This window comes from Pelodiscus sinensis, chromosome W, assembly GCF_052426305.1.
Source record: "Pelodiscus sinensis isolate ZL-2025 chromosome W, ASM5242630v1, whole genome shotgun sequence".
Classification (NCBI taxonomy): Eukaryota; Metazoa; Chordata; order Testudines; family Trionychidae; genus Pelodiscus; species Pelodiscus sinensis.
In genome coordinates, this window is record NC_143084.1 from 12,636,836 (window position 1) to 12,659,398 (window position 22,563).

A 22,563-nucleotide genomic window follows, 5' to 3' on the forward strand; every position below is an offset into this window, starting at 1 on the left:
AGTCCGGACAAAATAATTACCTGACCAGAGTCCTGATGTTAGATCCCGGGATCCCTACCAGAACAGAGCGGGAACCAACAGGTTCGATGGCGTAGACTTCGCTGTGGCTGTGCATCTTTCCATTCTGGCAGAGGACCGCTCGGGCCAAATGCCCAGGTGCCGGCTACCACGGTCATCCTGCAAGACAGTCAGGGATCACAGAGCCTCAGCGAAGACGGTTGCCATCTCAGTGGGACCTCCAAATTGTCAAAGTCAGACAGGACTCACAGATTTGTCAGACCGCTCGGTTTATTAGCAAAGCTCTGCTAAAATGCATGGAGAAAATGTGAGTACCATACAAGGTTCAAACCCCTTGATTTATACAGTCAAAAGAGAGCCAAAATTAACAGGATTAAAAGGGGGGCAAAACTTCACATAATTAGTGTGAGGCTACTCAAGTATTCTTCATTTCCACATCAAGCACACAGCAATCTCCTGTCCAATTGCTTGGTTATCTCAATTGTTTTCTCCCTAACACCTAATGTTCCTTTTCCTATTAACTCTGGCTAGCACTTTGTAATCTGCATTCCTACAAACAACATTAACATACTTTTCTTCTTCCTGTTCAGAGACAAACAGTATTCCTTCAACTTATTCAATTATTGCAGCATAATTCATCTTTCTCTTATAGTATAATTCTTTCTACTTTCACAGTGTAGAATGGCCTTGTGGAGGGAGGGCGTCCTGCTGGTTCCTTCCCCCCCCCCCCCCCCCGGGGTCAGGAGCATTTCATGTCTCTTCACACGCGCGTGTGGCTAACAGGCCAAGGCCCCTGTGTGGCAGCCAGCTGGGGCCACGTGCCCAGGGGTGGCACAGTACATGCTCGCATGTGCACAGGTTGCTGCATGATCTGTGGTAAGCAAGGCCCATGCACGTGGTCCCTGGTCTCCCTCCCCACCCCCCAATAAGGGGACAGTGATGGCACTCACTTGTTGTTGCCTCCCCGGATGACACTGGTGATGGGTCTGCTGGGATGCCTCGGGGGTCCTGGCTGCATGGCACACTCCCTCTGGGCTCCTGCAATTCCTGGCGCTCCTGCTCCATGCCCTGGTCAGGGCCCTCTGCTCCAGGACCGATGACCCCCGGGGTGGCACGGACCGTCCAGCCCCCCAGGATGCGGTCCAGGGTGTCAAAACAGGGGCAGGTGTCTGCCCCTCTTTGGGAGCTGCCCCCTGTGGCCCTGGGATAGGCCTGCCGCAGCTCCTTTATTTTCATGCGCACCTGCTCCTGGGTGCGCATGTGGCCTTTGGTGGCCAGGCTCTCAGCCATCTGCCTGTAGATGGCCGCGTTCCTGCGTCAATGAGGTCCACGATCTCCGCACTAGACCAGGAAGGCGCCCGCCCCGGCAGGCTCCTGGGAGCTGGGGGACTGGGCCCGGGGAGCAGTGGAGGGCTGGCTGCCTGGCTCATGGTGGGGCTACTGGGTCGGGGCAGCGACTGCTGGCTCTGTGCTGGCAGGCCTGGTGCTGGCACAGGCACTGTGGCCAGACTCTACCCCTTTAAGGGCTCTGGGGCTGGGGGAGAGGAGAGGAAATTTTCCTGGTTGTGCCCAGAGTGGCCACCAGGGCTCCCTGGGAAGGGCTGGAGGCCCCCTATTTTGAAATAAGCATCTACACAGCACTTATTTCAAATTAGCTATTTCGAATTTGGCGTTACTCCTCGTAGAATGAGGTTTACCTAATTCAAAATAAGGGCTCTGCTATTTCGATTTAATTTCAAAATAGCGGTTTGGCTGTGTAGATGCTAGGAAAGTTATTTTGAAATAAGGGCTGTTATTTTGAAATAACTTTGCTGTTTAGACATACCCTTAGATGGCTCTCCATTAAGCCATATAACTGTGAGTGCCTCCCAATCTTTAATGCATTGAGCCTCACCTCACCCTTGTGAGGTGCTCTAATTTCTGTTTTTTTAATAGATGGGGAACTGAGGCAGAAAGTATGTTACTTGCCCAGAATCACCCAGGAAGTCTGTGGTGGAGCAGGGACCAGAATCCAGATCTCCCAAAGTCTGGTCTAGTACCCTAACCACTAGACTATCCTCCTTGCCTGCATAAAAGCTTGAAAGTGGAAGCAGACAGACCTGCAAGTAATGAGAGTCTTTAATTAGTTTCCTTAAGATATTAGAGCAGGGTGAGCACAAGCTATCAAATAGTGCTCTCGACAGCTAGTCCTTTGCCTTAACTACAAAACCATCCTCCTTCTCCTTCAGTGTAGTGTGATGAATTTTGAAACAATAAGAATACATCTTTGTCTTTTACTTAACTAAAGAACTGGGAGGTTTGAAATGAAATGGGCAGGGGGCAAGGACCTAGCAGCCTTTAGTGTTCTTGTGAAAATGCTGGCAGTCCAGCTGGGACATATTAACAATATGTGGAAGATTCTCAGAATCCATGACACACAGCATGGATTGCAACCTGGCACAGATTTTCAGATGGCAATAAAGCTGCTTCTAAATCTTGCCCCCCCCCCCCCCCCCCGGCCTTTTTGAGTTCCATATTAAAGATGACACAGATTAGAAGAAACTGGAAAAACAGAATTTCAATAAAAAGAAAATCACCAGAATGGGGAATCTAATGGCTGAAATTTATAATCGTGTTCTATATTTAATGCTTTTTGTCAAAAGCAAAATAAAAAAAATCATCTCTAGTAACATCGATACATCTAACTTGATTGTGTTTATTTAAATGATCTGTCCTAGTTAAAAATAAGACTTGACTAAAGAATACCTTGAGGGGAATGGAAATATGAAAGTATGATTTTGCAGGTGAAATAGCTTATGGTTTTTATTTACAAGCTGGTTATCTGATATTAAATATGGGAATAATATAAATGGTTCAATGTGATATAAAGGTGTGATGAAGTGGGAATTGTGTTCACTCTGCTGGCTTTATGTTGTATGTGATTCCTAATGTCCTGTGCTGTTCTGTAGTAACTGTGTGTGTGCCTCAGTTTCCTTGGGCACTCCGCTGTTGTCCGGCTGGGGATGGGAGTTTTGAGTGAGACTCACTGAGGGAAGGCTGCCCAGCCCAGAACATATGCAGTGGCTCAGGGTGTCTTGCAACCTGAGCCTAGGTGGGAGAGTCAATCAGGTGACACCTTTTGCGCTTAGAAGCTGAACAAAGGAGGAGATGGGGCTGGGACTGGTTGCTGGGTGTGTGTGTGTTAGCCTCCGCTGGGTTAGGATGCAGGGAAGCTAGCTGGCTTGGGGGACAGGGAGGGGGCCCAGAGCCCTGGCACTGGGCCCCCCATCCCCAAGATGGATTGTACTGACTGCTCCTGGTTCCTGTGCTAACAAGTCTGTTCTACGCTGTATCTTTGGGAACCAATAAACCTTCTGTTCTACCTCCCGGCTGAGAGTCACATCTGGCTGCGGATGGGGGCGCAGGGCACCTCGGTGACAAAGGGAATATTAGTCTGTGACTTAGAACAGCTTCTGAGTGTGGCTCAGTCAAAGGAAAGCTTTCTTCTTACTCCCTTGGTTCATTTGCTTTATATGGGCCATAGTTTTGAGTCTTAAATTAGATAGTGTACATGTACAGTAAGTTCATCTCTGGAACGGGCTGCGCTAATTAGTTAAATCTATTTGGCCACCAATTTGTAGCTCCAGTGCAATTTGTCTTTGCAATTGATCTCTCTCTCTCTCTCTCTCAAATAGATGTCATGGATGTGGCATGGTCTCCTCATGATGCCTGGTTGGCTTCCTGCAGTGTGGATAATACTGTTGTCATCTGGAATGCTGTCAAATTCCCAGGTGGGAACTTTCAGCTATGCATATGCAAATATAATTCTCAGTGACAAAAAGTGACTTCCTTTAGTATCCGTGTCTTTCATGGACTATGAACAGGTAGGGTGCATTTTGGAGCTTGCGTCCTGCCTTTACTAAGTGACTAATACCTTGGAATCTGCTCAGCCGTTGTCATAGTTGTTGAAGTGGATCACAACACTGCAACAAAGAGCTGTAAAGTTCAGATTGTACTGCTAATTTTGCATAAACATCACAGTCACTTGTATTATCTCTTTCGACTTGTTTTGAAAGATATATATTAAAAATCCTGAAGAAGTTATAGGAATTCCTTTTTTCCTGTGATCTGCTTTTGTACCTGCTCCCCCCCCCCCCTCTCTCTCTCACTCACTCACTCACTCTGTGGCTGGGCTGGAGCAGTGTCCCCTGCTGCAGGCAGGGGCTGCTCTAGCCTAAACCAGTTAACCTTTCATGTCTCTAGCAGCTGCCATCTTTGGAAGCCTCACTTTGAAATGGGTAGAAGAGTTATTGGGGAATCATAGGACTATAAGGGACCTCAAGAAGTTCTCTAGTCTAGTCCCCTAGGAATCTCCACTAGACTTTTTGTCTATAGTTAAGTAACCTTTTTAAGAGAAAGGTAGCATCCAGATGTTGTGTTAATTTTTTGCTGTCCACAGAAATTCTTGCTACTCTGAAGGGACACGCTGGTCTGGTGAAGGGATTGACCTGGGATCCTGTTGGGAAATATATAGCCTCTCAGGCTGATGACCGAAGCTTGAAGGTGTGGCGGACCATGGACTGGCAGTTAGAAACCACCATCACAAAACCATTTGATGAGGTATCTGTTGTGTTAATGCAGTGGTCACCAACCAGTAGATTGGGATCTACTGGTAGATCTTGGGGCCTCTGACAGGGGATCCTGACAGGTTTGGCTGGGGGGCTGTCTAGTGCTGGCGCTTCAGTTGCCTCTGGGATCCTCCTGCTTGTTGTGCAGAGTGGGAGAGGTGTGTGTGTGGGGGGCGGGGGGGCATTGATGCTACTCTGTACCCCTCCCCTGTACCCCATCGTCACAGAGTGAGGAGGGTGGAGCAGGGCCTGGGAGAAGGGGTGGGGCAGGGGTTTGTAGTAGATCCTGGATTAACTTAAATTCAGAAAGTGATCTTGTGCTTAAAAAGGTTGGAGACCACTGTGTTAAAGAATGCATAGTGGGACAAATGAAAGAAATCATAATACTTCTGATCTTCTTCAAAGCCCTGCACAAACATTAACTAATTAAACAGGATTGAAATGCTTGCAGTGTGGTTCGTGCCTGGTCTTATTAGGGATGTTAAGTAGCGGTTAATTAGCTAATCGAGTAGTCGATGAAATTTCCATCCATTACTTGATTAGTCAGTAAGTGGGGCACTCACTATCTCTGCTGTGGCTCTGCAGTTTAAATGTAGTAGGAGTTGGGCGCGGAGGCAGCCCGACTCCTACTACATTTAAACTGCAGAGTCGCAGTGGGGTTAGCTCCTGGGGGTGGCGCGAGCCGGGACTGAACAGTCCCGGTTTGCGCCAGCTTCGGAACCGCTGTGGCTCTGCCTCCCCTGCACCATGGAGCCGGTGCTGGGGGGAACCTGCTTTTAAGTTGCTGCCACCCACCCCCCCCCCCCCCCAGCACCGGCTACTGCTCCCCCACCCTGCTGCCTCTGTATCAGAGGCAGCAAGTGGGGGGGAGCGAGTAGTGACTTGACTACCCAATAAGCCTAAGCTTATCGGGTAGTCTACTACTCTAGTCATTTACATCCCTAGGTCTTTTTCCACTTGAAGAGTTCCCAACTGTGCAAGCAGAGCTGGTGCTAGGCATAAGCAGATTAAGCAGTTGCTTAGAGCCTTGAGCAGCTCAAGGGGGCCCCCGAGTCACTCTTTATTATGTGAGTGTGGGCAAAAATATTCCTGATTTAAGGCCAACAAAGTGCTCGTACCACCTATGTGTACAATTAGCTTTCTGCTTCTCCTGTGACTTTCTGTCCAGAAAGGGGGTGTCAGGGCTGTTCCCCACTCTGGCACTCTCAAGTGCAGAAGATGGGGGCCTGCAAGAGACCTTAAATACCTTTCCTCTATAGGCTCTGCTTACAAAAATTCCCCCGTCACAGATTCTCTGACTTTTTGGGGGGTAGCTGCCACAACCAAGTGACATAGAAGAAAAACCCCTTTCTTCTCGAACCCAGGAAGAAAGCACTTGGACTTCTTCCAGAGGGTACCCACAAGCTCCTTTACCACAAGTGTTAGACCAGGACTGAATCCTGCTTATTGGGACACAGGTTCTACACCTGCACCATATCTGTATCACTGCGCACTAATCAAGTCAAACAAAAACAGCTAAAGCAATAACTGTTTTATTTAACAAAATACTAAATTTAGAAAGCAAACCTAAGATCCAGTTGTCACACATGAAGCCTGGCGTGGGGCCAGAACCCCAAACAGGAATGATTTAAGCAGTCCTACCACTGTCTTGATGTCCAGAGAAGAGAGGTAGGTGAACATCTCCAGGTTGAGGGAAAGGAACAAGCAGACATGGGACGGGGTTGCAGAGACCCAGGTAAGTGGACAGTCGTCTTGCTTCTAGTCTTCTTTTTCCTTTCTTCTCTACTTGACACGCCGTCCTGCGTGCGGTGTGTGGACCGGAGGACGAGATGGTGCGTATGCGTGTGTGACCGGCCCTGCTGCAGCCTCCTAACTAAAACAAATAAACCCTGAGCTAGCAGTCATTACGGCTGTGAAACTAGATTGCTACACCACAAAGGGTTGTCAGCAACCAGGCTGGCTTCTGCCCCAGACAGCCTACAAAGCCAAACAGCTTGCTAGCTGTCGCCCTAGCACCGGTGGGTTGTGCTGATGACGTGCACAGAGAGAGCCCTGAGGGGAGGGTGAACTCCCCTTATGAACCCCCTGGTTACTGGGCAGATTAGGGTTATGTAACCCATGGTGACTAGCAGGCTGGCTGCCATCTTGAAGAGGAAAACAAAATGGAGGACAAAAAAAAAAAAAAACCCTGGCGCTTCTCCCCCAACACAAGAGAGCTTGAAAACAACTGCAGTCTCAGGTGTTTTGGGACTGGCTCTGTTCAATATCTTCATCAATGATTTAGATATTGGCATAGAGAGTACGCTTATTAAGTTTGCAGATGATACCAAGCTGGGAGGGGTTGTGACTGCTCTGGAGGATAGGGTCGTAATTCAAAATGATCTGGACAAACTGGAGAAATGGTCTGAGGTAAACAGGATGAAGTTTAATAAAGACAAATGCAAAGTGCTCCACTTAGGAAGGAACAATCAGTTTCACACATACAGAATGGGAAGCGACTGTCTAGGAAGGAGTACGGCAGAAAGGGACCTAGGGGTTATTGTGGACCACAAGCTGAATATGAGTCAACAGTGTGATGCTGTTGCAAAAAAAGCAAACATGATTCTGGGATGCATTAACAGGTGTGTTGTGAGCAAGACGCGAGAAGTCATTCTTCCGCTCTACTCTGCGCTGGTTAGGCCTCAGTTGGAGTACTGGGTCCAGTTCTGGGCACCGCATTTCAAGAAGGATGTGGAGAAATTGGAGAGGGTCCAGAGAAGAGCGACAAGAATGATTAAAGGTCTAGAGAACATGACCTATGGAGGAAGGCTGAAAGAACTGGGTTTGTTTAGTTTAGAAAAGAGAAGAATGAGGGGGGACATGATAGCTGTTTTCAGGTATCTAAAAGGGTGTCATGAGAAGGGAGAAAACTTGTTCATCTTGGCCTCTGAGGCTAGAACAAGAAGCAATGGGCTTAAACTGCAGCAAGGGAGGTTTAGGTTGGACATTAGGAAAAAGTTCCTAACTGTCAGGGAAGTCAAACACTGGAATAAATTGCCCAGGGAGGTTGTGGAATCCCCATCTGTGGAGATATTTAAGAGTAGGTTAGATAAATGTCTATCAGGGATGGTCTAGACTGTACTTGGTCCTGCCATGACGGCAGGGGACTGGACTCGATGACCTCTCGAGGTCCCTTCCAGTCCTAGTATTCTATAATTCTATGTAGCTGACCTCTTAGGCTGAGGTACACACAGACACCGACCCGCCGTGCGCCGCTGCGCCCCCCCCCCCTTTCTTTGCAGAACACAAGACTCAAATCATCACCTTAAAATCACTTTTTGTTTTGTTAATTAAAAAAAAAGCTATACTTGATAAAGCATACATGGTTGCTAGGTGTTAAGAGCAACTGAGTAAAACAAATTAAATCACAGAGAACATCTCTGGGTACGCTCTTAGATAGTGAATGGGGGAGGGAAGGCATAGATTCACACAGAGAAGTTTAACCAAACAACCAAAACAAAGAAAAATACCCTGATCGCTACTAAATACCCCCTTTCCCTCTACTCACGATTTATGCTGATCCGTACTTCAAGGCCCAGTTCACTCCCATGTCCAATATTTCTTATAGGCATGGTAATTCTGATTACTGGATCTGCTCTCTCCAGCCCTTTTCTTAGAAATCCCCACAAAGGAGCCGACAAGGTATCTGTATCCAAGTCAAATTTCAGCACTGTATCCCCATTGGTTCTTCTGGCCCCCTGCCAACATCTTTGCTAGCTACGTGAGTTTAACCCCTTAGTCACCATGTGATGGCCAGCAATCCTGTCCATTACAGTGGGCTTCAGCTATTTGGGAACAAAATAACGGAGTACAGACCATATGAACTTACCTTTGTGAATAGCCTGTTGTTATCCATATAATTGCTTCTCCCTTCACTTACCCTTGTAAACAGGCACATTATGCCATAGCTTCCCTCCAGCTGCCAGGTCTGGATAGAGCTGCCACTCAAACACATCAAGCCTGCTCCCCTGTTTACCAGGAGGTATCCTTCCCCCTGGAAACTTTGAATGCTGCCCATATAGGAGTACATAAACCAATAAACAAAACTGAGTCCTTGTATTTGTTGAAGTCCTAGCTTTTGCAGACTAATATTTGCATCTTACCAGCACTAAGGCTAAGTCTACACTGCCACTTGACTATGCTGCAACTTTCTGGCTCAGGCTCCCAATGGTGTTAGGTGGCTTACATTGAGCACTGGGAGAGCTTTCTCCCAACACTTGTGCCGTGGCCACGCTTTCACTTCACAGGTTTGTTTTATTTTTAGAAGTGTAGACAGAGCCTAAGCTTGTTATAGTATGACTGCCCAGGGCATTGTGTTGATGCTTGGTGTGTAGTTTTTAGGGTGGGTGGGGGGAACTTTTTTTGAGTCGGGGGCTGCTGACCCACAGAAAAATCAGTCAGGGGCCACACACAAGTGAGAAGGAAAACCAAAACAGACCACCACCAAAAAACTCACTGACCTGGCTCCCAACAAGTCCAGGCAAACCAGTGCTTCTGCTTCCACCCCGTGGGGGGGGGGGGGGCGGGAGGGGAGCTGCCGAGGTTTGGAGACTTGCCACGGGGCTGGAGTGCAAACATGGGCTCATATAAGCTGAGGGCTGGATCTGGCCCATGGGCATAAGTTTCTTTTAGGGGTTAGAGCAGGGGTGGGGAACCTCATGCCTGGGGGCCCAATGCAGCCCCTGGCTTGCCTGGATCTAGCCCCTGACTCTCAGGCCCCCACCCCCAAGCATTGGGGAGCCCTCACTGGCGCTCTAGTCCCTCTCCTGTCCCCATGCAGGGCTGGAGCACACACAATCTACTACGCTGGGCCCCCAGGGCAATGTGGAGATTGTCATTCTCCTTCTCAGTCAGGGGCCACATCAGTGAGGTTTGTTTGCTTCTCTTGTGTGTGTCACCTGACTGATTTTTCTGTGGGTCAGTGGCCCCTGACCCCAAAAAGGTTCCCCACCCTGGGTTAGAGGTTGGGAAGTGTCTCCAGACAATTGAGATAAAGTAAGCAATAGGTGGGGGTGCTATTTCTCAGGTTTTTTTTAATTGCACTGATGCCTTTTTTGTTATTTTAAATAGGGTTCACATTCAAAATACTGCAGTTTTAGCTTTTTCAAATATCTTTGAAGATTAATCACAGACATAGTAAGTTTTTATCTATTGGCCTCTGTGCAGGATCCAAATGTAGTGTAGTGACTTCTGACTAGACTAGCATATCTGCTGTAAAAACATGAAGGTGAGTATGTGTGGGATTTTTGTCCTTCCCCTCCCTTTTTTTTCCCCCTCCTACACCAAAATCTGTATTGTTCGACTGGTTACTTTAGTCTTCCTTCCTAGTCAGTCAAAATTCTCTGGGTGCTAATGAGTGTTTTGTAGTAAGTTTGTAATGATGTGGCTAGCAATATTTTTCATAGTCATTCATTTATGTTTAGCCATAAATGAGAGTCTGTGAAGTGGTGCGTTTGCAAAGTTGGGTCTGATAATTTGCAAGTGATGATGCAGCCATGTCACTAACTAGGATAGTGAATATTTGGTGTACGGTATTCTGTAGAATTCTGCATTCTTGCAAGTAATAAAAAAAAGTATTTGTAGGTAGGTGTTCTTTCCATGTCAAAAATTATGCTTGAGCCTCTTTTCAGTATGTCATTCCCCAGTTCTGCATCTGTTTTGACAATAACCAGATACTCCTATTCACTCTCTAGTAACTAGGGATATGTCTAGTAACTAGGGGTAGTTCACGAGGAGTAACGGTAGTTCGGAATAGGAAGCCTAGTCCGAACTACCTAGTCCGTGCCGCGTGTAGCCGCGCGGCATGGAGTCCGCACTAGCGGACATTTAAAAATGGCGGCGCCCGGCAAGATGCAAATGAAGCCCAGGAAATTCAAATCCCGGGCTTCATTTGCAACTCCGGTTGCCTACATTACCACTCTAGTTCGAACTAGGGTGGTAGTGTAGACATACGCTAGGTTACAGCCTGAGAAATCTATATGCAGTGATTTGGTTATCCGGCACCCTGTTAACCAGAAAACTTAGTTAACTGGCATTGCCCCCAGCCACAATACTGTCACATCTTCAGGCGTGCAGGCCTGGCTTGGTTTACCATGATTGGCTTAACGGTTTTTTATTTAAGAAGTACTAATCATCTTTAACTCAAAATAGAAATGCGAGACCAACTGCCTCACACTACAAAACTACCAATATTAAAAATCTGGGTTTTACTATTATTGTTCATTGGCTTTTCCTAGGTTAATGGGACCCTCAGATAACCGGAACGCCCTAATCCCCGAGCGTGCTGGATAACACAGGTTTTACTGTAGTTGGTTCAATCCGAGAACAATGAAACACTGTGAGAATTTAATGTACTGAAATATTACTGCTGAATTCGTGTTATACTCATGAAAGAAATGCATCACTGAGTTTGTAAAATCTTACTTTCCTTTTTCTGAATCATAAGAACGGCCGTACTGGGTCAGACCAAAGGTCCATCTAGCCCAGTATCCTGTCTGCCGACAGCGGCCTCAAAAGTTGTCATGAATGCACTCTAGCCAATCAATCAAGGCCTCTTTTTAAAGGCCTAATCTGTTGTCCGTGTGTTTCTCCCCCCCCCCCCAGTGTGGAGGGACAACACACATTCTGCGTCTCAGCTGGTCACCTGATGGACACTATCTGGTTTCTGCTCATGCCATGAATAATTCTGGACCTACTGCTCAGATCATTGAGCGAGATGGATGGAAAACCAACATGGATTTTGTAGGGCACCGCAAGGCAGTGACAGTGGTGGTGAGTAAATTTCAAGGGTCTCCTTAAAGTATTTCTAAAAGCTAATATGCTTTTTTGATATTGTATGTGCAACAGAGGGAAGCAGCTGATATAGATAAATGTAAATATGATAAAGGTTAATAATTGAGATATGGAGGTTTAAAAAGTCTGTTCAAGGTAAGTGTAGACTTTCACCTGTACAATTCTTTTTTGTCAGTAGAAAAATGAGAGGAGAGGGGCAGGGTATGGAATGGATGGATAATAAGATACCTGGTTCAATCCAGCCTACTGCAGGAGTGGCCAAAAGCAGCTTCAGCGATTTGTTTGAAATCAGTCTGGTTCCAAGCAGACAGATGTTCACATCACAAAAAAACCAAAACAATAAAACCAATACAGTTTGCACTTGTCAGAGACACCAAAGATTGAATTGACACTGGAGATTAAAAGTACTGTGATCCATAAATGGTGTCCTGTGATGTTAAGGCTGAGATGCATTGAGTACGCAGCATAAGGAAACCTACCTTGCTTTTGTGTGTACAGGCAGTCCCCGGGTTACATGGATCCGACTTACATCGGATCCCTACTTACAAACGGAGTGAGGCAACCCCGCACTAGCTGCTGCCCCCCAGCAGACCAGGGAGACGCGGAGCGGCTTTTCTCAGCAGACACCTCAGCTTGAGAATAAAGGACTGAGGGAAGTGAGGTGTGGGAGAATAAAACTGAGCTCTGGAGAAATGTTTGGCTAGAGTTTCCCCTACAATATGTACCAGTTCCGACTTACATACAAATTCAACTTAAGAACAAACCTACAGTCCCTATCTTGTACGTAACCCGGGGACTGCCTGTACTGAACCTGTGGTGGGGACTTTGTTTGCAAGGTCCTTGGTGAGGATTGAATTAATGTAACCCCCTCCCCAACCTTCTAAAAAAATTCATTGATTGTAATTATATAATCATTTTTTTTGCCTTTCAGAAATTCAATCCAAAAATCTTCAAAAAGAAACAAAGGAATGGGAGCTCCACCAAGCCAAGCTGTCCCTACTGCTGCTGTGCTGTTGGCAGTAAGGATCGCTCTCTCTCCGTCTGGGCAAGTTTTTCCTTTTGTTGTATTCTTTGGCTGATGTGATCAGTTGGGCTGCTTGGACACTTTGCACAGAGATCAGGTGTACAGAATTAGGATCTTCCATTTAGATACAGGTTTTTATTGGCCACTCTGCCTGTCAGAGGATTGTAGAGAAACTCGGGACTGGAAGAAGTTTTTATTTGTTTGTTTGTTTATTTTTATTGTTTTGAATTACTTTAGAAACTAACAATGGAACATTTAAAATTCCATATGAAAATGTGATTATGTCCTTAACCATAGTTTCTAGTATATTCAGGTAAATCTCCCATGGATTTTTGGCAATTGTAAAGTTTGAAGTGATTTATTCTACATCAAGTTTGATGGACTGAGGTCTCTGCCAATGTTTGGGCTAGAACAAGGTCAGCCAGTGGTTTCCAACCTTTTTACGCCCAAGATCACTTTTTTTAAATGTCTGAACAAGCCAAGATCTACCGACCCATCCTTCCCCCAAGACCCCACCCCTTACTTGATGCCCCGCTCTCTCTCTTCTCCTCCTCTCCATCACTTGCTATCCCCAGCCCTTATACATGCTCAGGGTACGGACACGCTGCCGGGTTTTTTTCGATTCTTCTGTAGGAAGAGGTTTTTCCAACAATTGGCCTGTCTAGACTGGACCAAATGTCAGAAAAACCCCTTCTTTGAGAAGCCCCCTTTATTCCTTGTGTAACGAAGAATACAGGGGTTACCGAAAGAGCATGTTTGCTCTCCCGCTAAAAAAAGCGGAAGAACAAACACGTCCCTGGACGCGGAAGAGTTTTTCTGGGATACCTCTGGAATCTCGGAAAAACTCCTGCAGTCTAGCCGTACCCTCACTGGGTTGAGACAGGATGTGTAGGCTCTGGGGTGGGAATGAGGAATTTGGGTGTGGGAAGGGGTGAGAGGTGCAAGCTCTGGGAGGGAATTCGGATGCAGGAGGCGGTGGAGAAGGGGATGCTGGCTCGGGAAGGGGGCTCCAGGCTGGGGAGTGTTGGGGTCAGGCGGAGGGTTGTTGTGCTGAGCAAGCCACAGGCTTGTGGCTGTGAGGGTGCAGGAGTTTGGGTTGTGGTGTGTGAGGGGCTCAGGGCAGGGAGGTTGGGAGTATGATGGCCTCAGGACACAGATTTGTGATGTGTGGATGGTGCAGGAGTGTTGTGGCAGAAGACTGAGGATGTGGGGATGCAGGAGTTTGGGGATGAGAGAGGCTCAGGGCAGGGGGTTCCAGTGTATGATAGGCTCAAATCTAGGGTCTGGGGGGGGGGTGCAGGAGTGTTACGATGCTGTGGCCAGATGGAGGCTTGGCCCCAATTGGGGTTTGTTGGCCAGGCTTCATTTTTAAATAAAATATTATGTCAAACAGAAAAAGTTTCAGCATTGTCTTTATTTATGAGAAGGGCGGAGAAGCTGTTTTGAGTCAGTGACCTATGGGTCACTGACCCACAGAAAAGTCAGTTGGGGCCACACAAGTGAGATGCAAAAAAAACAAAAACAAACACCCTCCTCCAAACCTCCCAAAGAATCATAGAACCATAGAGCTGGAAGAGACCTCAGAAGGTCATCAAGTCCAGCCCCCTGCCCAAGGCAGGACCAATCCCAACTAAATCAACCCAGCCAGGGCTTTGTCAAGCCGAGACTTAAACACCTCTAGGGATGGAGACTCCACTACTTCCCTAGGTAACCCATCCCAGTGCTTCACCACTCTCCTAATGAAATAGTTTTTCCTAATATCCAACCTGGACCTCTCCCACCACAACTTGAGCCCATTGCTCCTTGTTCTGCCATCTGTCACTACTGAGAACAGCCTCTCTCCATCCTCTTTGGAACCTCCCTTCAGGAAGTTGAAGGCTGCTCTCAAATCCCCCCCTCACTCTTCGCTTCTGCAGACTAAAGAGACCCAACTCCCTCAGCCTCTCCTCGTAGGTCATATGCTCCAGCCCCCTTAATCATTTTGGTTGCCCTCCGCTGGACCCTCTCCAATGCGTCCACATCCTTTTTGTAGTGGGGGGGCCCAGAACTGGACACAATACTCCAGGTGTGGCCTCACCAGAGCCGAATAAAGGGGAATAATGACATCTCTGGATCTGCTGGCCAGAGATCTCCTCTTAATGCAACCTAATATGCCATTAGCCTTCTTGGCTACAAGGGCACAATGTTGACTCATATCCAGCTTCTCATCCACTGTAACCCCCAGGTCCTTTTCTGCAGAACTACTACTTAGCTGGTTGGTCCCCAGCTTGTAACTATGCTTGGGATTCTTCTGTCCCAAGTGCAGGACTCTACACTTGTCCTTGTTGAACCTCATCAGATTTCTTGTGGCCCAGTCCTCCAATTTGTCTAAGTCACTCTGGACCCTATCTCTGCCCTCAAGCGTATCTACCTCTCCCCCTAGCTTAGTGTCATCCGCAAACTTGCTGAGGGTGCAATCCATCCCCTCATCCAGATCATTAATAAAGATATTGAACAAAACCGGTCCTAGAACCGCACCTTGGGGCACTCCACTAGAAACCGACCGCCATCCTGACATCGAGCCGTTGATCACTACCCGCTGGGCCCGGCCTTCTAGCCAGGTTTCTATCCATCTTACCGTCCATTTATCCAATCCACATTCCCTTAACTTGCTGGCAAGAATATTGTGGGAGACCGTATCAAAAGCCTTGCTAAAGTCAAGGTATATCACATCCGCTGACTTCCCCATGTCCACAGAGCCAGTTACCTCATCATAGAAGCTAATCAGATTGGTCAGGCATGACTTTCCCTTTGTGAATCCATGCTGACTATTCCTGATCACTTTGCTCTCTTCCAAGTGCCTCAAAATGGATTCCTTAAGGATCTCTTCCCTGATTTTTCCAGCAACCGAGGTAAGACTGACCAGCCTATAGTTCCCTGGCTCGTCCTTCCGTTTTTTGAAGATGGGCACTACATTTGCCTTTTTCCAATCCTTGTACCTCACTAATGTGGCCCCAACTGTTCTGGTGAGAGCAGGGGACTTGGTGCTGGGGAAGGGTGCCAGTGGGGGCAGGCGACTGGGTGCTGGGGCCAGGGTGCTAGTGCGGACAGGGAACAGGGTGTTGGTGGGGACAGGGAGTCCTCGGCGCGCTACTCCCCCCCGCGACTCCTCCCTCTTCCCCCCCCCCCCCGGCAGAGGAGGGAAGCTCTGGCGCGTGCCTTCTCTGGGGACTCCTACCCCCCTCCCCCACGCAGCAAGTCCCCGCCACACCACAGACCTGGGTTGTGGTACCGCGCTGGCTGTTTGGGGGAGGGGAACAGCCAGCACACTTCCTGAAACCCCAGAAGTGATGCGTAGCTGCCGGACTTCCTTCCACCCCGCAGGAAGCTGTCACTACTTCCATGGTCGCTGGCGGTAGGTAGTGGGGCTTCTTGGGGGGGTGGGGGGAAATGGGGGGGGCCCGAATGCCTCACGATGGACTAGTCGAGCCCTCTCGATAGCCCTGTTGATCGCGATCGACAGGTTGGTGACCACGGGCATAGGCAGTACAGTGTTTCAGAAGCTAGGTTGTGGATGCTCTCTAGAATATCGTTCTCTCTCTGTGAAACTAACTGAAGGAAGCAAAGGTCCAGGGAATCCAGTTCCAAAGCCTGATTGTACATGAGGGACTAAGAGTCAGAGATAGAATATGCTACTGTTGTCAAAGAAGAGGAGCTGGTAAGGGGGGTATTTTGGTATCGTGGCTGGGAAAAGGAATTGACTTGTCCTAACAAACCTAACTTAAAGCCAGTCACTGTGTCTCAGGTTCTGACCTCTTGTAAGAGAAACATGTCCTTTCTCCTATCCTAGGGTATGTCTAGACTGCATACCTCTGTCGGCAGAGGGATGCAGATTAGGCAGGTCGACATTGCAAATGAAGCAGGGATTTAAATATCCCGCACCTAATTTGCATAAAAATGGCCACCGTGTTTTGCCGACTCAGCACTTTGTCCACAAAAAGCGGCAGTCTAGAGGGGGATCTGTTGAGAAAGAAAGCCTTTTTCAGCAGATCCTGTAAACCTCCTTGCAGGAGGCATAAGGGATCTGTTGAAAAAGGCTTTCTTTCTCGACAGACCCCTCTCTAGACTGCTGCTTTTTGCCGGCAAAATGCAGTGGCCATTTTTATGCAAATTCGGTGCAGGATATTTAAATCCCTGCCTCATTTGCAATGTCGACCTGTCTAATCTGCATCCCTCTGCTGACAGAGGGATGTAGTCTAGACATACCCCTATAGTCAGTATAGCCAACTAGGGAATCTGGCTTCCCCTGAGCTTGCTCTGCTGCATGCAAGGAACATAGCGCAACCTGGCTGTTGCTGCATTGACTGGTCCTCTGTCTGCTTTGTTCTGGCCTCTGTTTCCAGCTCCTCCTTTCAGTCAAGAAATAAAAACAGGGTAGAAAGAATATTTTTTTTTAAATCCATCTTCAAACATCTGATTTGGTTTTTATCGTAAAGTCTAAAGTAAAATTGTATCTTCATGCAAGAGTGACTGGTTTGGAAGCTGTAATAGAACAGAGATACACTTTGTTTAAGTTGAATGGCTTCACAATGAGGGACATATTCCAGAATACGCCAGTTGCTATCTGCAATCCACTGTTGCCTTTCTGAGCAGCCTAAGTGTGATATTTATTTATCAATCAATCAATCATTTAAGGGTATAACACTAAATGTTTCAGGCAAAAACACTAAATAACGGGTGCGGTGTTGCAATAGAGCAGAGGTGGGCAATAATTTTTAAAAGGGGGCCATTTCATAAATTTCTGAAGTGGCCCCAGGCTGCCCCAGAAGGGATGGGGCCTCAAGTGGAAGGGCCAGGGCCAGGAGACTTCTTGTGCTCCCCTGCCTACAGATGCTGATTGGCCTTTGCCCCCCTGCCCCCGGTGCCTATAGAAAATCGCCAGCTATTTTAAAACAGCTGGCGGTTCCCTCTAGGTGCCACAGTGGGAGGAGACTTCATGGGCTCCCCCTGCCCCCAGGCCAATCAGGGCCTGGGGATGGGGGGAGCATGCAAAGTCCCTCGCCCCCTGCCCCCGCCCTGCCAGGGATGCGCAGTGGCTAGAGAGAACTGTTGGCTGGTTTTAAAACAGCCAGCGGTTCCCTCTCATGCCGCGCACCCCGGTGCGGGGAGGAGACTTCGCACGGTGCCCTGTCCCCAGGTCTCGATTGGTCTGGGGGCAGGGGAACGTTAGGGCGGCCGTGGGCCAGATCCACTGGCTTGGCAAGCTTGATCCGGCCCACGGAGGCTGTCTTGCTTGCCCCTGCTATAGAGAGAGGGCTATGTTGGTCAGAAAATTTCGTCTGTTTCAAAAAGTGGGGCTTGCGTGTCATACAAACTTTAGGAAACTGGTTGTGCTCTGTAGACAAATGCCTAACTCCTGTGGACAAATGCCTAACACCAGATCTTACCGCATTAAGCATACACATAGCATTCCTGTTCAGGAGGTGTGACTTGGTAAACACTATTAGAGTCTGTAAGAGGATGGGATTATGTGGTTGTGCATAATTCTAAATTTATCTCCTGTATTTTTCCATTTTAAGCTCACATGTCTGAAACGGCCTTTAGTTGTCATACATGAGCTGTTTGACAAGTCTATCATGGACATCTCATGGTAAGATGGCTTTCTCTTTTGTAGAAAAGCTAAATAAAAATTGTTCAGTGGAAGTTTTTATTCTAGTATATTGCAACACTGATCACGTTTTGAGCATAATTTGAGCACCACATCTGTGCAACTTGAAGTTTTTGAAGTTGCATCAATATCTTTGATGACTCTTAGTTTTGACTCATTTCTATTATTCTTTGTGCTAAATAGGCCCTTATTGTTTCTAGAAGAGACAAAAATTATATTATATAAAAATTGAAATTTAAATTATTTCCCTGCTATGTTTGTGTGTATCTCCATGCTGGAGAAGGATAGTGTCTTTGTAATTAAAGGAAATAATAATCATTAATAAAGTTTTATGGTGTAAAAGACATCTGTAGAATAAGTTCAGCTTGTTATAATTTCCTATTTTGAGCAAGCTGCTACTTTTTTATAAAATGTAGTGGGCTTGATGGATTTTACACATCTGTAACTTGTATACAGTTACTCATTTACACTGATGCAAGCAAGCAGATTTCAGTATGCTATCTCAGTCCGTCTTCTCCCCTCCCCAAAAATCCACAATTGCTCCCATCTCCAAAGATGGTTCCCTTTGTTAAATAAAAAGTTCTATAAGTGTCTACACTTGCTAATGTGTCTAACCCTCCTGGGAGTTCATCATTCAGAAAATTGAACCTAGCTGCTCTATTCTTTAATAATTTAGTTATGTCAAAGGTGTTGCTGTGCTATTTAAGAAGGCATGTGTTCCTTTGAGGCCGAGTGTAGGAGAAGGGTCAAGTTAAAAGAGTGCAGGGGCGGACTGGCCCAGTGGGCCGTTGTAACGGGCCTGCCGAAGCCCGCACTATGGGCGGCGCGGCCCCATCCAATCCGCCAGCCGGCGGAGGAGCAGAGCGCTGCTGGAGAGGGGGAACTGCCTTACTCAAAAGGGTTGCTGCTAGCCAGGAGATTGTGTTATCAGAGGTGCAAGAAAAACAGCACAAACTCTTAAAGAACCTCCAACCTTTGTAAAATCCAGTATTGCGTTTCCTCTAGACGAGGTGACCTTGGAAGCAGCAGATGAAGTTTGGCAGACACCAGCCGCAGCCAGCCCGCCCCCGACTAACAAAAGGGCTGATAGAAAATATTTTGTCCCATCAAAAAGCATGAACTTTTTATTTGTACACACCCAGCTCAATTCATTAGTAGTTGACGCTGCAAACCAAAGATCTAAAAACCCTAAATGTAAATCCAACACTCGGGGGCAGGGGGGGGAACACCTGGATTTATTTGGGAGGAAAATGTACTTCTCCTCGACTCTCCATCTTCGCATAGCAAATTATACAGCTCTCCTAGCCAATCACGACTTAAATAATCATGCAAAATTAACAGAGCTGATGCAGCATCTTCCCGACGACGGGAGACCCATATTAAAATCTATTGTACCAGAGGCATACACTATATTCCGCACAGCATTGCATATGGCACTCGATGCTGTTGACACAGCAGTGAGAGTGACATCTATAGTAATGAGGTGCTAGTCATGGCTGCAAGTAGCTGGAGTCCCCAAAGACCTCCAAACGAAAATCGAGGATCTACCATTTGACAAAGATAAACTCTTTGCTACAAGGACAGGTGACATCCTTCATTCCAGCAAAGACTCCCATACCACGCTACACACCTTAGGGATGCACACACACCCCTATCGTACGAGGTACTACATGCCCTACCACAGACAGAGGGACTCATCGCTTCGTAGACAACAGCAACGACCATTCGCCCATGGTCGTTCCAGAGCAAGAAACCAATGCCGGAGAGCCCCTAACACTTGCTCTTCCACCTCACAGGTCTCTAAACAGCAAGTTTGAGGCTTTGGTTGAGGGCCTGCCCAACCTCTCCTCTTCACCAGTTCCACCCGAGTTCAACATCTTCCATCATCGTTTGCACCCTTTTTACAACCAATGGGCAGCAATCATCACAGACCATTGGGTCTTAGAAACCATCAAATGCGGTTATTCTATTCCCCTAATGCCCATCTGCCCCCTCCCTTTTCAGGGACCTCTCTCATGAAACACTGCTCCATCACAAGGTCCAACACCTTCTAAACACAGGAGCTATAGAAAGGGTTCCCATGGAATATTGGGTGGCAGCTTTTCCTCAAATTACTTCCTCATGGGGGGAAAAAAACCAGGGTTGGAGACCCATCGTCGACCTTGGACAACTAATCACATACTTCTGCAAACAGCCTTACAAGATGATTACACTCGCTACAATTAATCCAGCACTGGATGAAGGAGACTGGTTTGCAGCCCTTGACCTCCTAGATGTGTACTTTCATATAACCATTCACCCAGCATACAGACGCTTTCTATGTTCCACGGTGGCTTCAGATGATTTCCAGTACAGAGTTCTTCCTTTCGGACTCTCTTCGGCCCCCAGAGTCTTTTCAAAGACCTTGGCAGTCGCAGTGGTGCATTTTTGTTGAAAACTACAAGAGACATGCTCATCTTTACCAAGAGCCTTCTCCAGTCCCTTGGTTTTGTCACCAACAAACAAAAATCCACCCTCTGCCCCCCACCCAGTCCTTGGAATTCATAGGGGCCTGCTTGGATTCTACGACTGTACATGCATACCTCCCGAGCCAGCGTTTAAAGACCATAAGAAGCTTGGCCTCAATCATAACCATAAGTCCAACTGTTCCCACACTAACTTTGTCTCCCATTTATGGGACACATGGCAGCCACGACATCGACATATGTTGTTTGTCATGCCCACCTACACTTTCGTTGCTTCCAACACTGGATTTCCTTGGTGTATGCTGCAACCAAGCACCAGGTGTACAGGCACGTTTCGGTTCCTCTGAAGGTCCTTGCCTCACTACGATGGTGGACCAAACTCAGAAACCTTGCTGGTGTCCCATTCCGTGTCACAGCCTTCCGTGTCACAGCCATCCAAACAGATTACTATGGACACCTCGCTCCTCAGTTGGGGTGCTCATTTTCAACAACATTTTGCACAGGCCAAGTGGTCCAGCAATGAGTATGGGCTTCATATCGATCTTCTCCAGCTCCGAGCAGTCAGCAGCGCATGCAAACACTTCCTTCAATATATCCAAGGCTCTATGGTGCGTATCCTCACCAACAGCGTAACAACCATGTTCTGTATCAATTGCCAAGGACGCGCCTGCTCTCAATCCCTCTGTGCAGAGGCAATCCGTCTTTGGAATTGGTATATCTGCCACAATATTACCATTATGGCTTCTTACCTACCTGGGAACAAGAATACTATGGCAGATACCCTCAGTTGCCATTTTGTGATGGAACGCGAATGGGAGTTACACATGCAAATCGCACACGACCTATTCCAGTGATGGGGCCAGCCCTACATAGATCTATTCGCAATGAGCCGGAATACCAAGTGCCCCCAATATTTCTTGAGAGCAGGCATAGGCCCCAGATCAGTAGGGGACGCTTTGCTTATTCCATAGAATACTCACCTACTATACGCATTCCCTCCTATTCCTCTCCTCCCCAGAGACCTCCAGAAGATACAATTAGATGAGGCTGAAGTAATCCTCATAGCCCCAGTGTGGCTCAGACAGACTTGGTTTCCCCATCTCTATCAGCTGGGTCTTCAACCTCCTTACCCACTTCCAAACCTTCCAGACCACTTAACCCAGAACGGAGGCACTCTTCTCCATCCCCAACTGCAAACATTACACCTGACGGCCTGGCACCTATCTGGTTCTCAGGGGCGAGGCAGATGTGCTCACAACAAGCAAAGAGTGTGCTACTTGATAGCAGACATCAAGTTATATGCAATACTTACCTTTATAAATGGAAATGCTTTATTGCATGGTGTCTAGATAATGGCGTCCAACCATCTACTGCTCTGCTCTACTCGATCCTGGACTACATTATGTTCCTGAAACAACAAGACGTGTCACTTTCATCACTGAGTACACCTGGCTGCGATCACAGCCTTTCACCCCCCCAACCCACCCCAATAGATGGCTTCTCTGTATTCATGCACCCATCTCTAAGAGATTATGGAAAGGGCTACAGGACCTTCACCTGCCACACAGGCCTATGCCACCCATGTGGGACATGGAACTGGTCCTTCATGCACTCACAAGACCACCTTTTGAACGATGGCCAAATCATCACTTGCCCTTCTCACATTGAAATTGGTATTTCTAACAGCAATCGCATCCGCAAGGAGGGTTAGTGAAATTGCTGCCCTCACGGCATCACCACCTTACACAATTTTTCACAAACACAAGGTCGTCCTCCGACCCCCACTCCTTCCTACCTAAAGTCTGCTCAGATTTCCACATCAATGAGCCTATAGTCCTTCCTACCTTCTGTCCAAAACTGCGTGCCTCCTGGGAGGAGACCATACTACACATGCTGGACATTAGAAGGGCCATCGCCTCCTATATAAACAGAACACAATCCTTCTGCGAATCGCAAATGTTTGTTTCATTG

At 47.4% G+C, this 22,563-nt stretch overlaps 1 protein-coding gene across 3 annotated transcripts in view; it reads left to right on the forward strand.

Annotated features, from left to right (window-relative positions):
- The window catches only part of LOC102449237 (protein HIRA-like), a 185,581-nt gene that overhangs the window by 45,030 nt on the left and 117,988 nt on the right, over window positions 1–22,563 (forward strand). For all 3 annotated transcript variants that reach the window (XM_089775121.1, XM_075918057.2, XM_075918058.2), the window contains exons 6-10: window positions 3,693–3,788; window positions 4,457–4,617; window positions 11,268–11,435; window positions 12,388–12,501; window positions 18,039–18,109. In XM_089775121.1, the coding sequence (XP_089631247.1) occupies window positions 3,693–3,788; window positions 4,457–4,617; window positions 11,268–11,435; window positions 12,388–12,501; window positions 18,039–18,109 (610 nt within the window). The remainder of the gene's footprint in view (window positions 1–3,692; window positions 3,789–4,456; window positions 4,618–11,267; window positions 11,436–12,387; window positions 12,502–18,038; window positions 18,110–22,563) is intronic.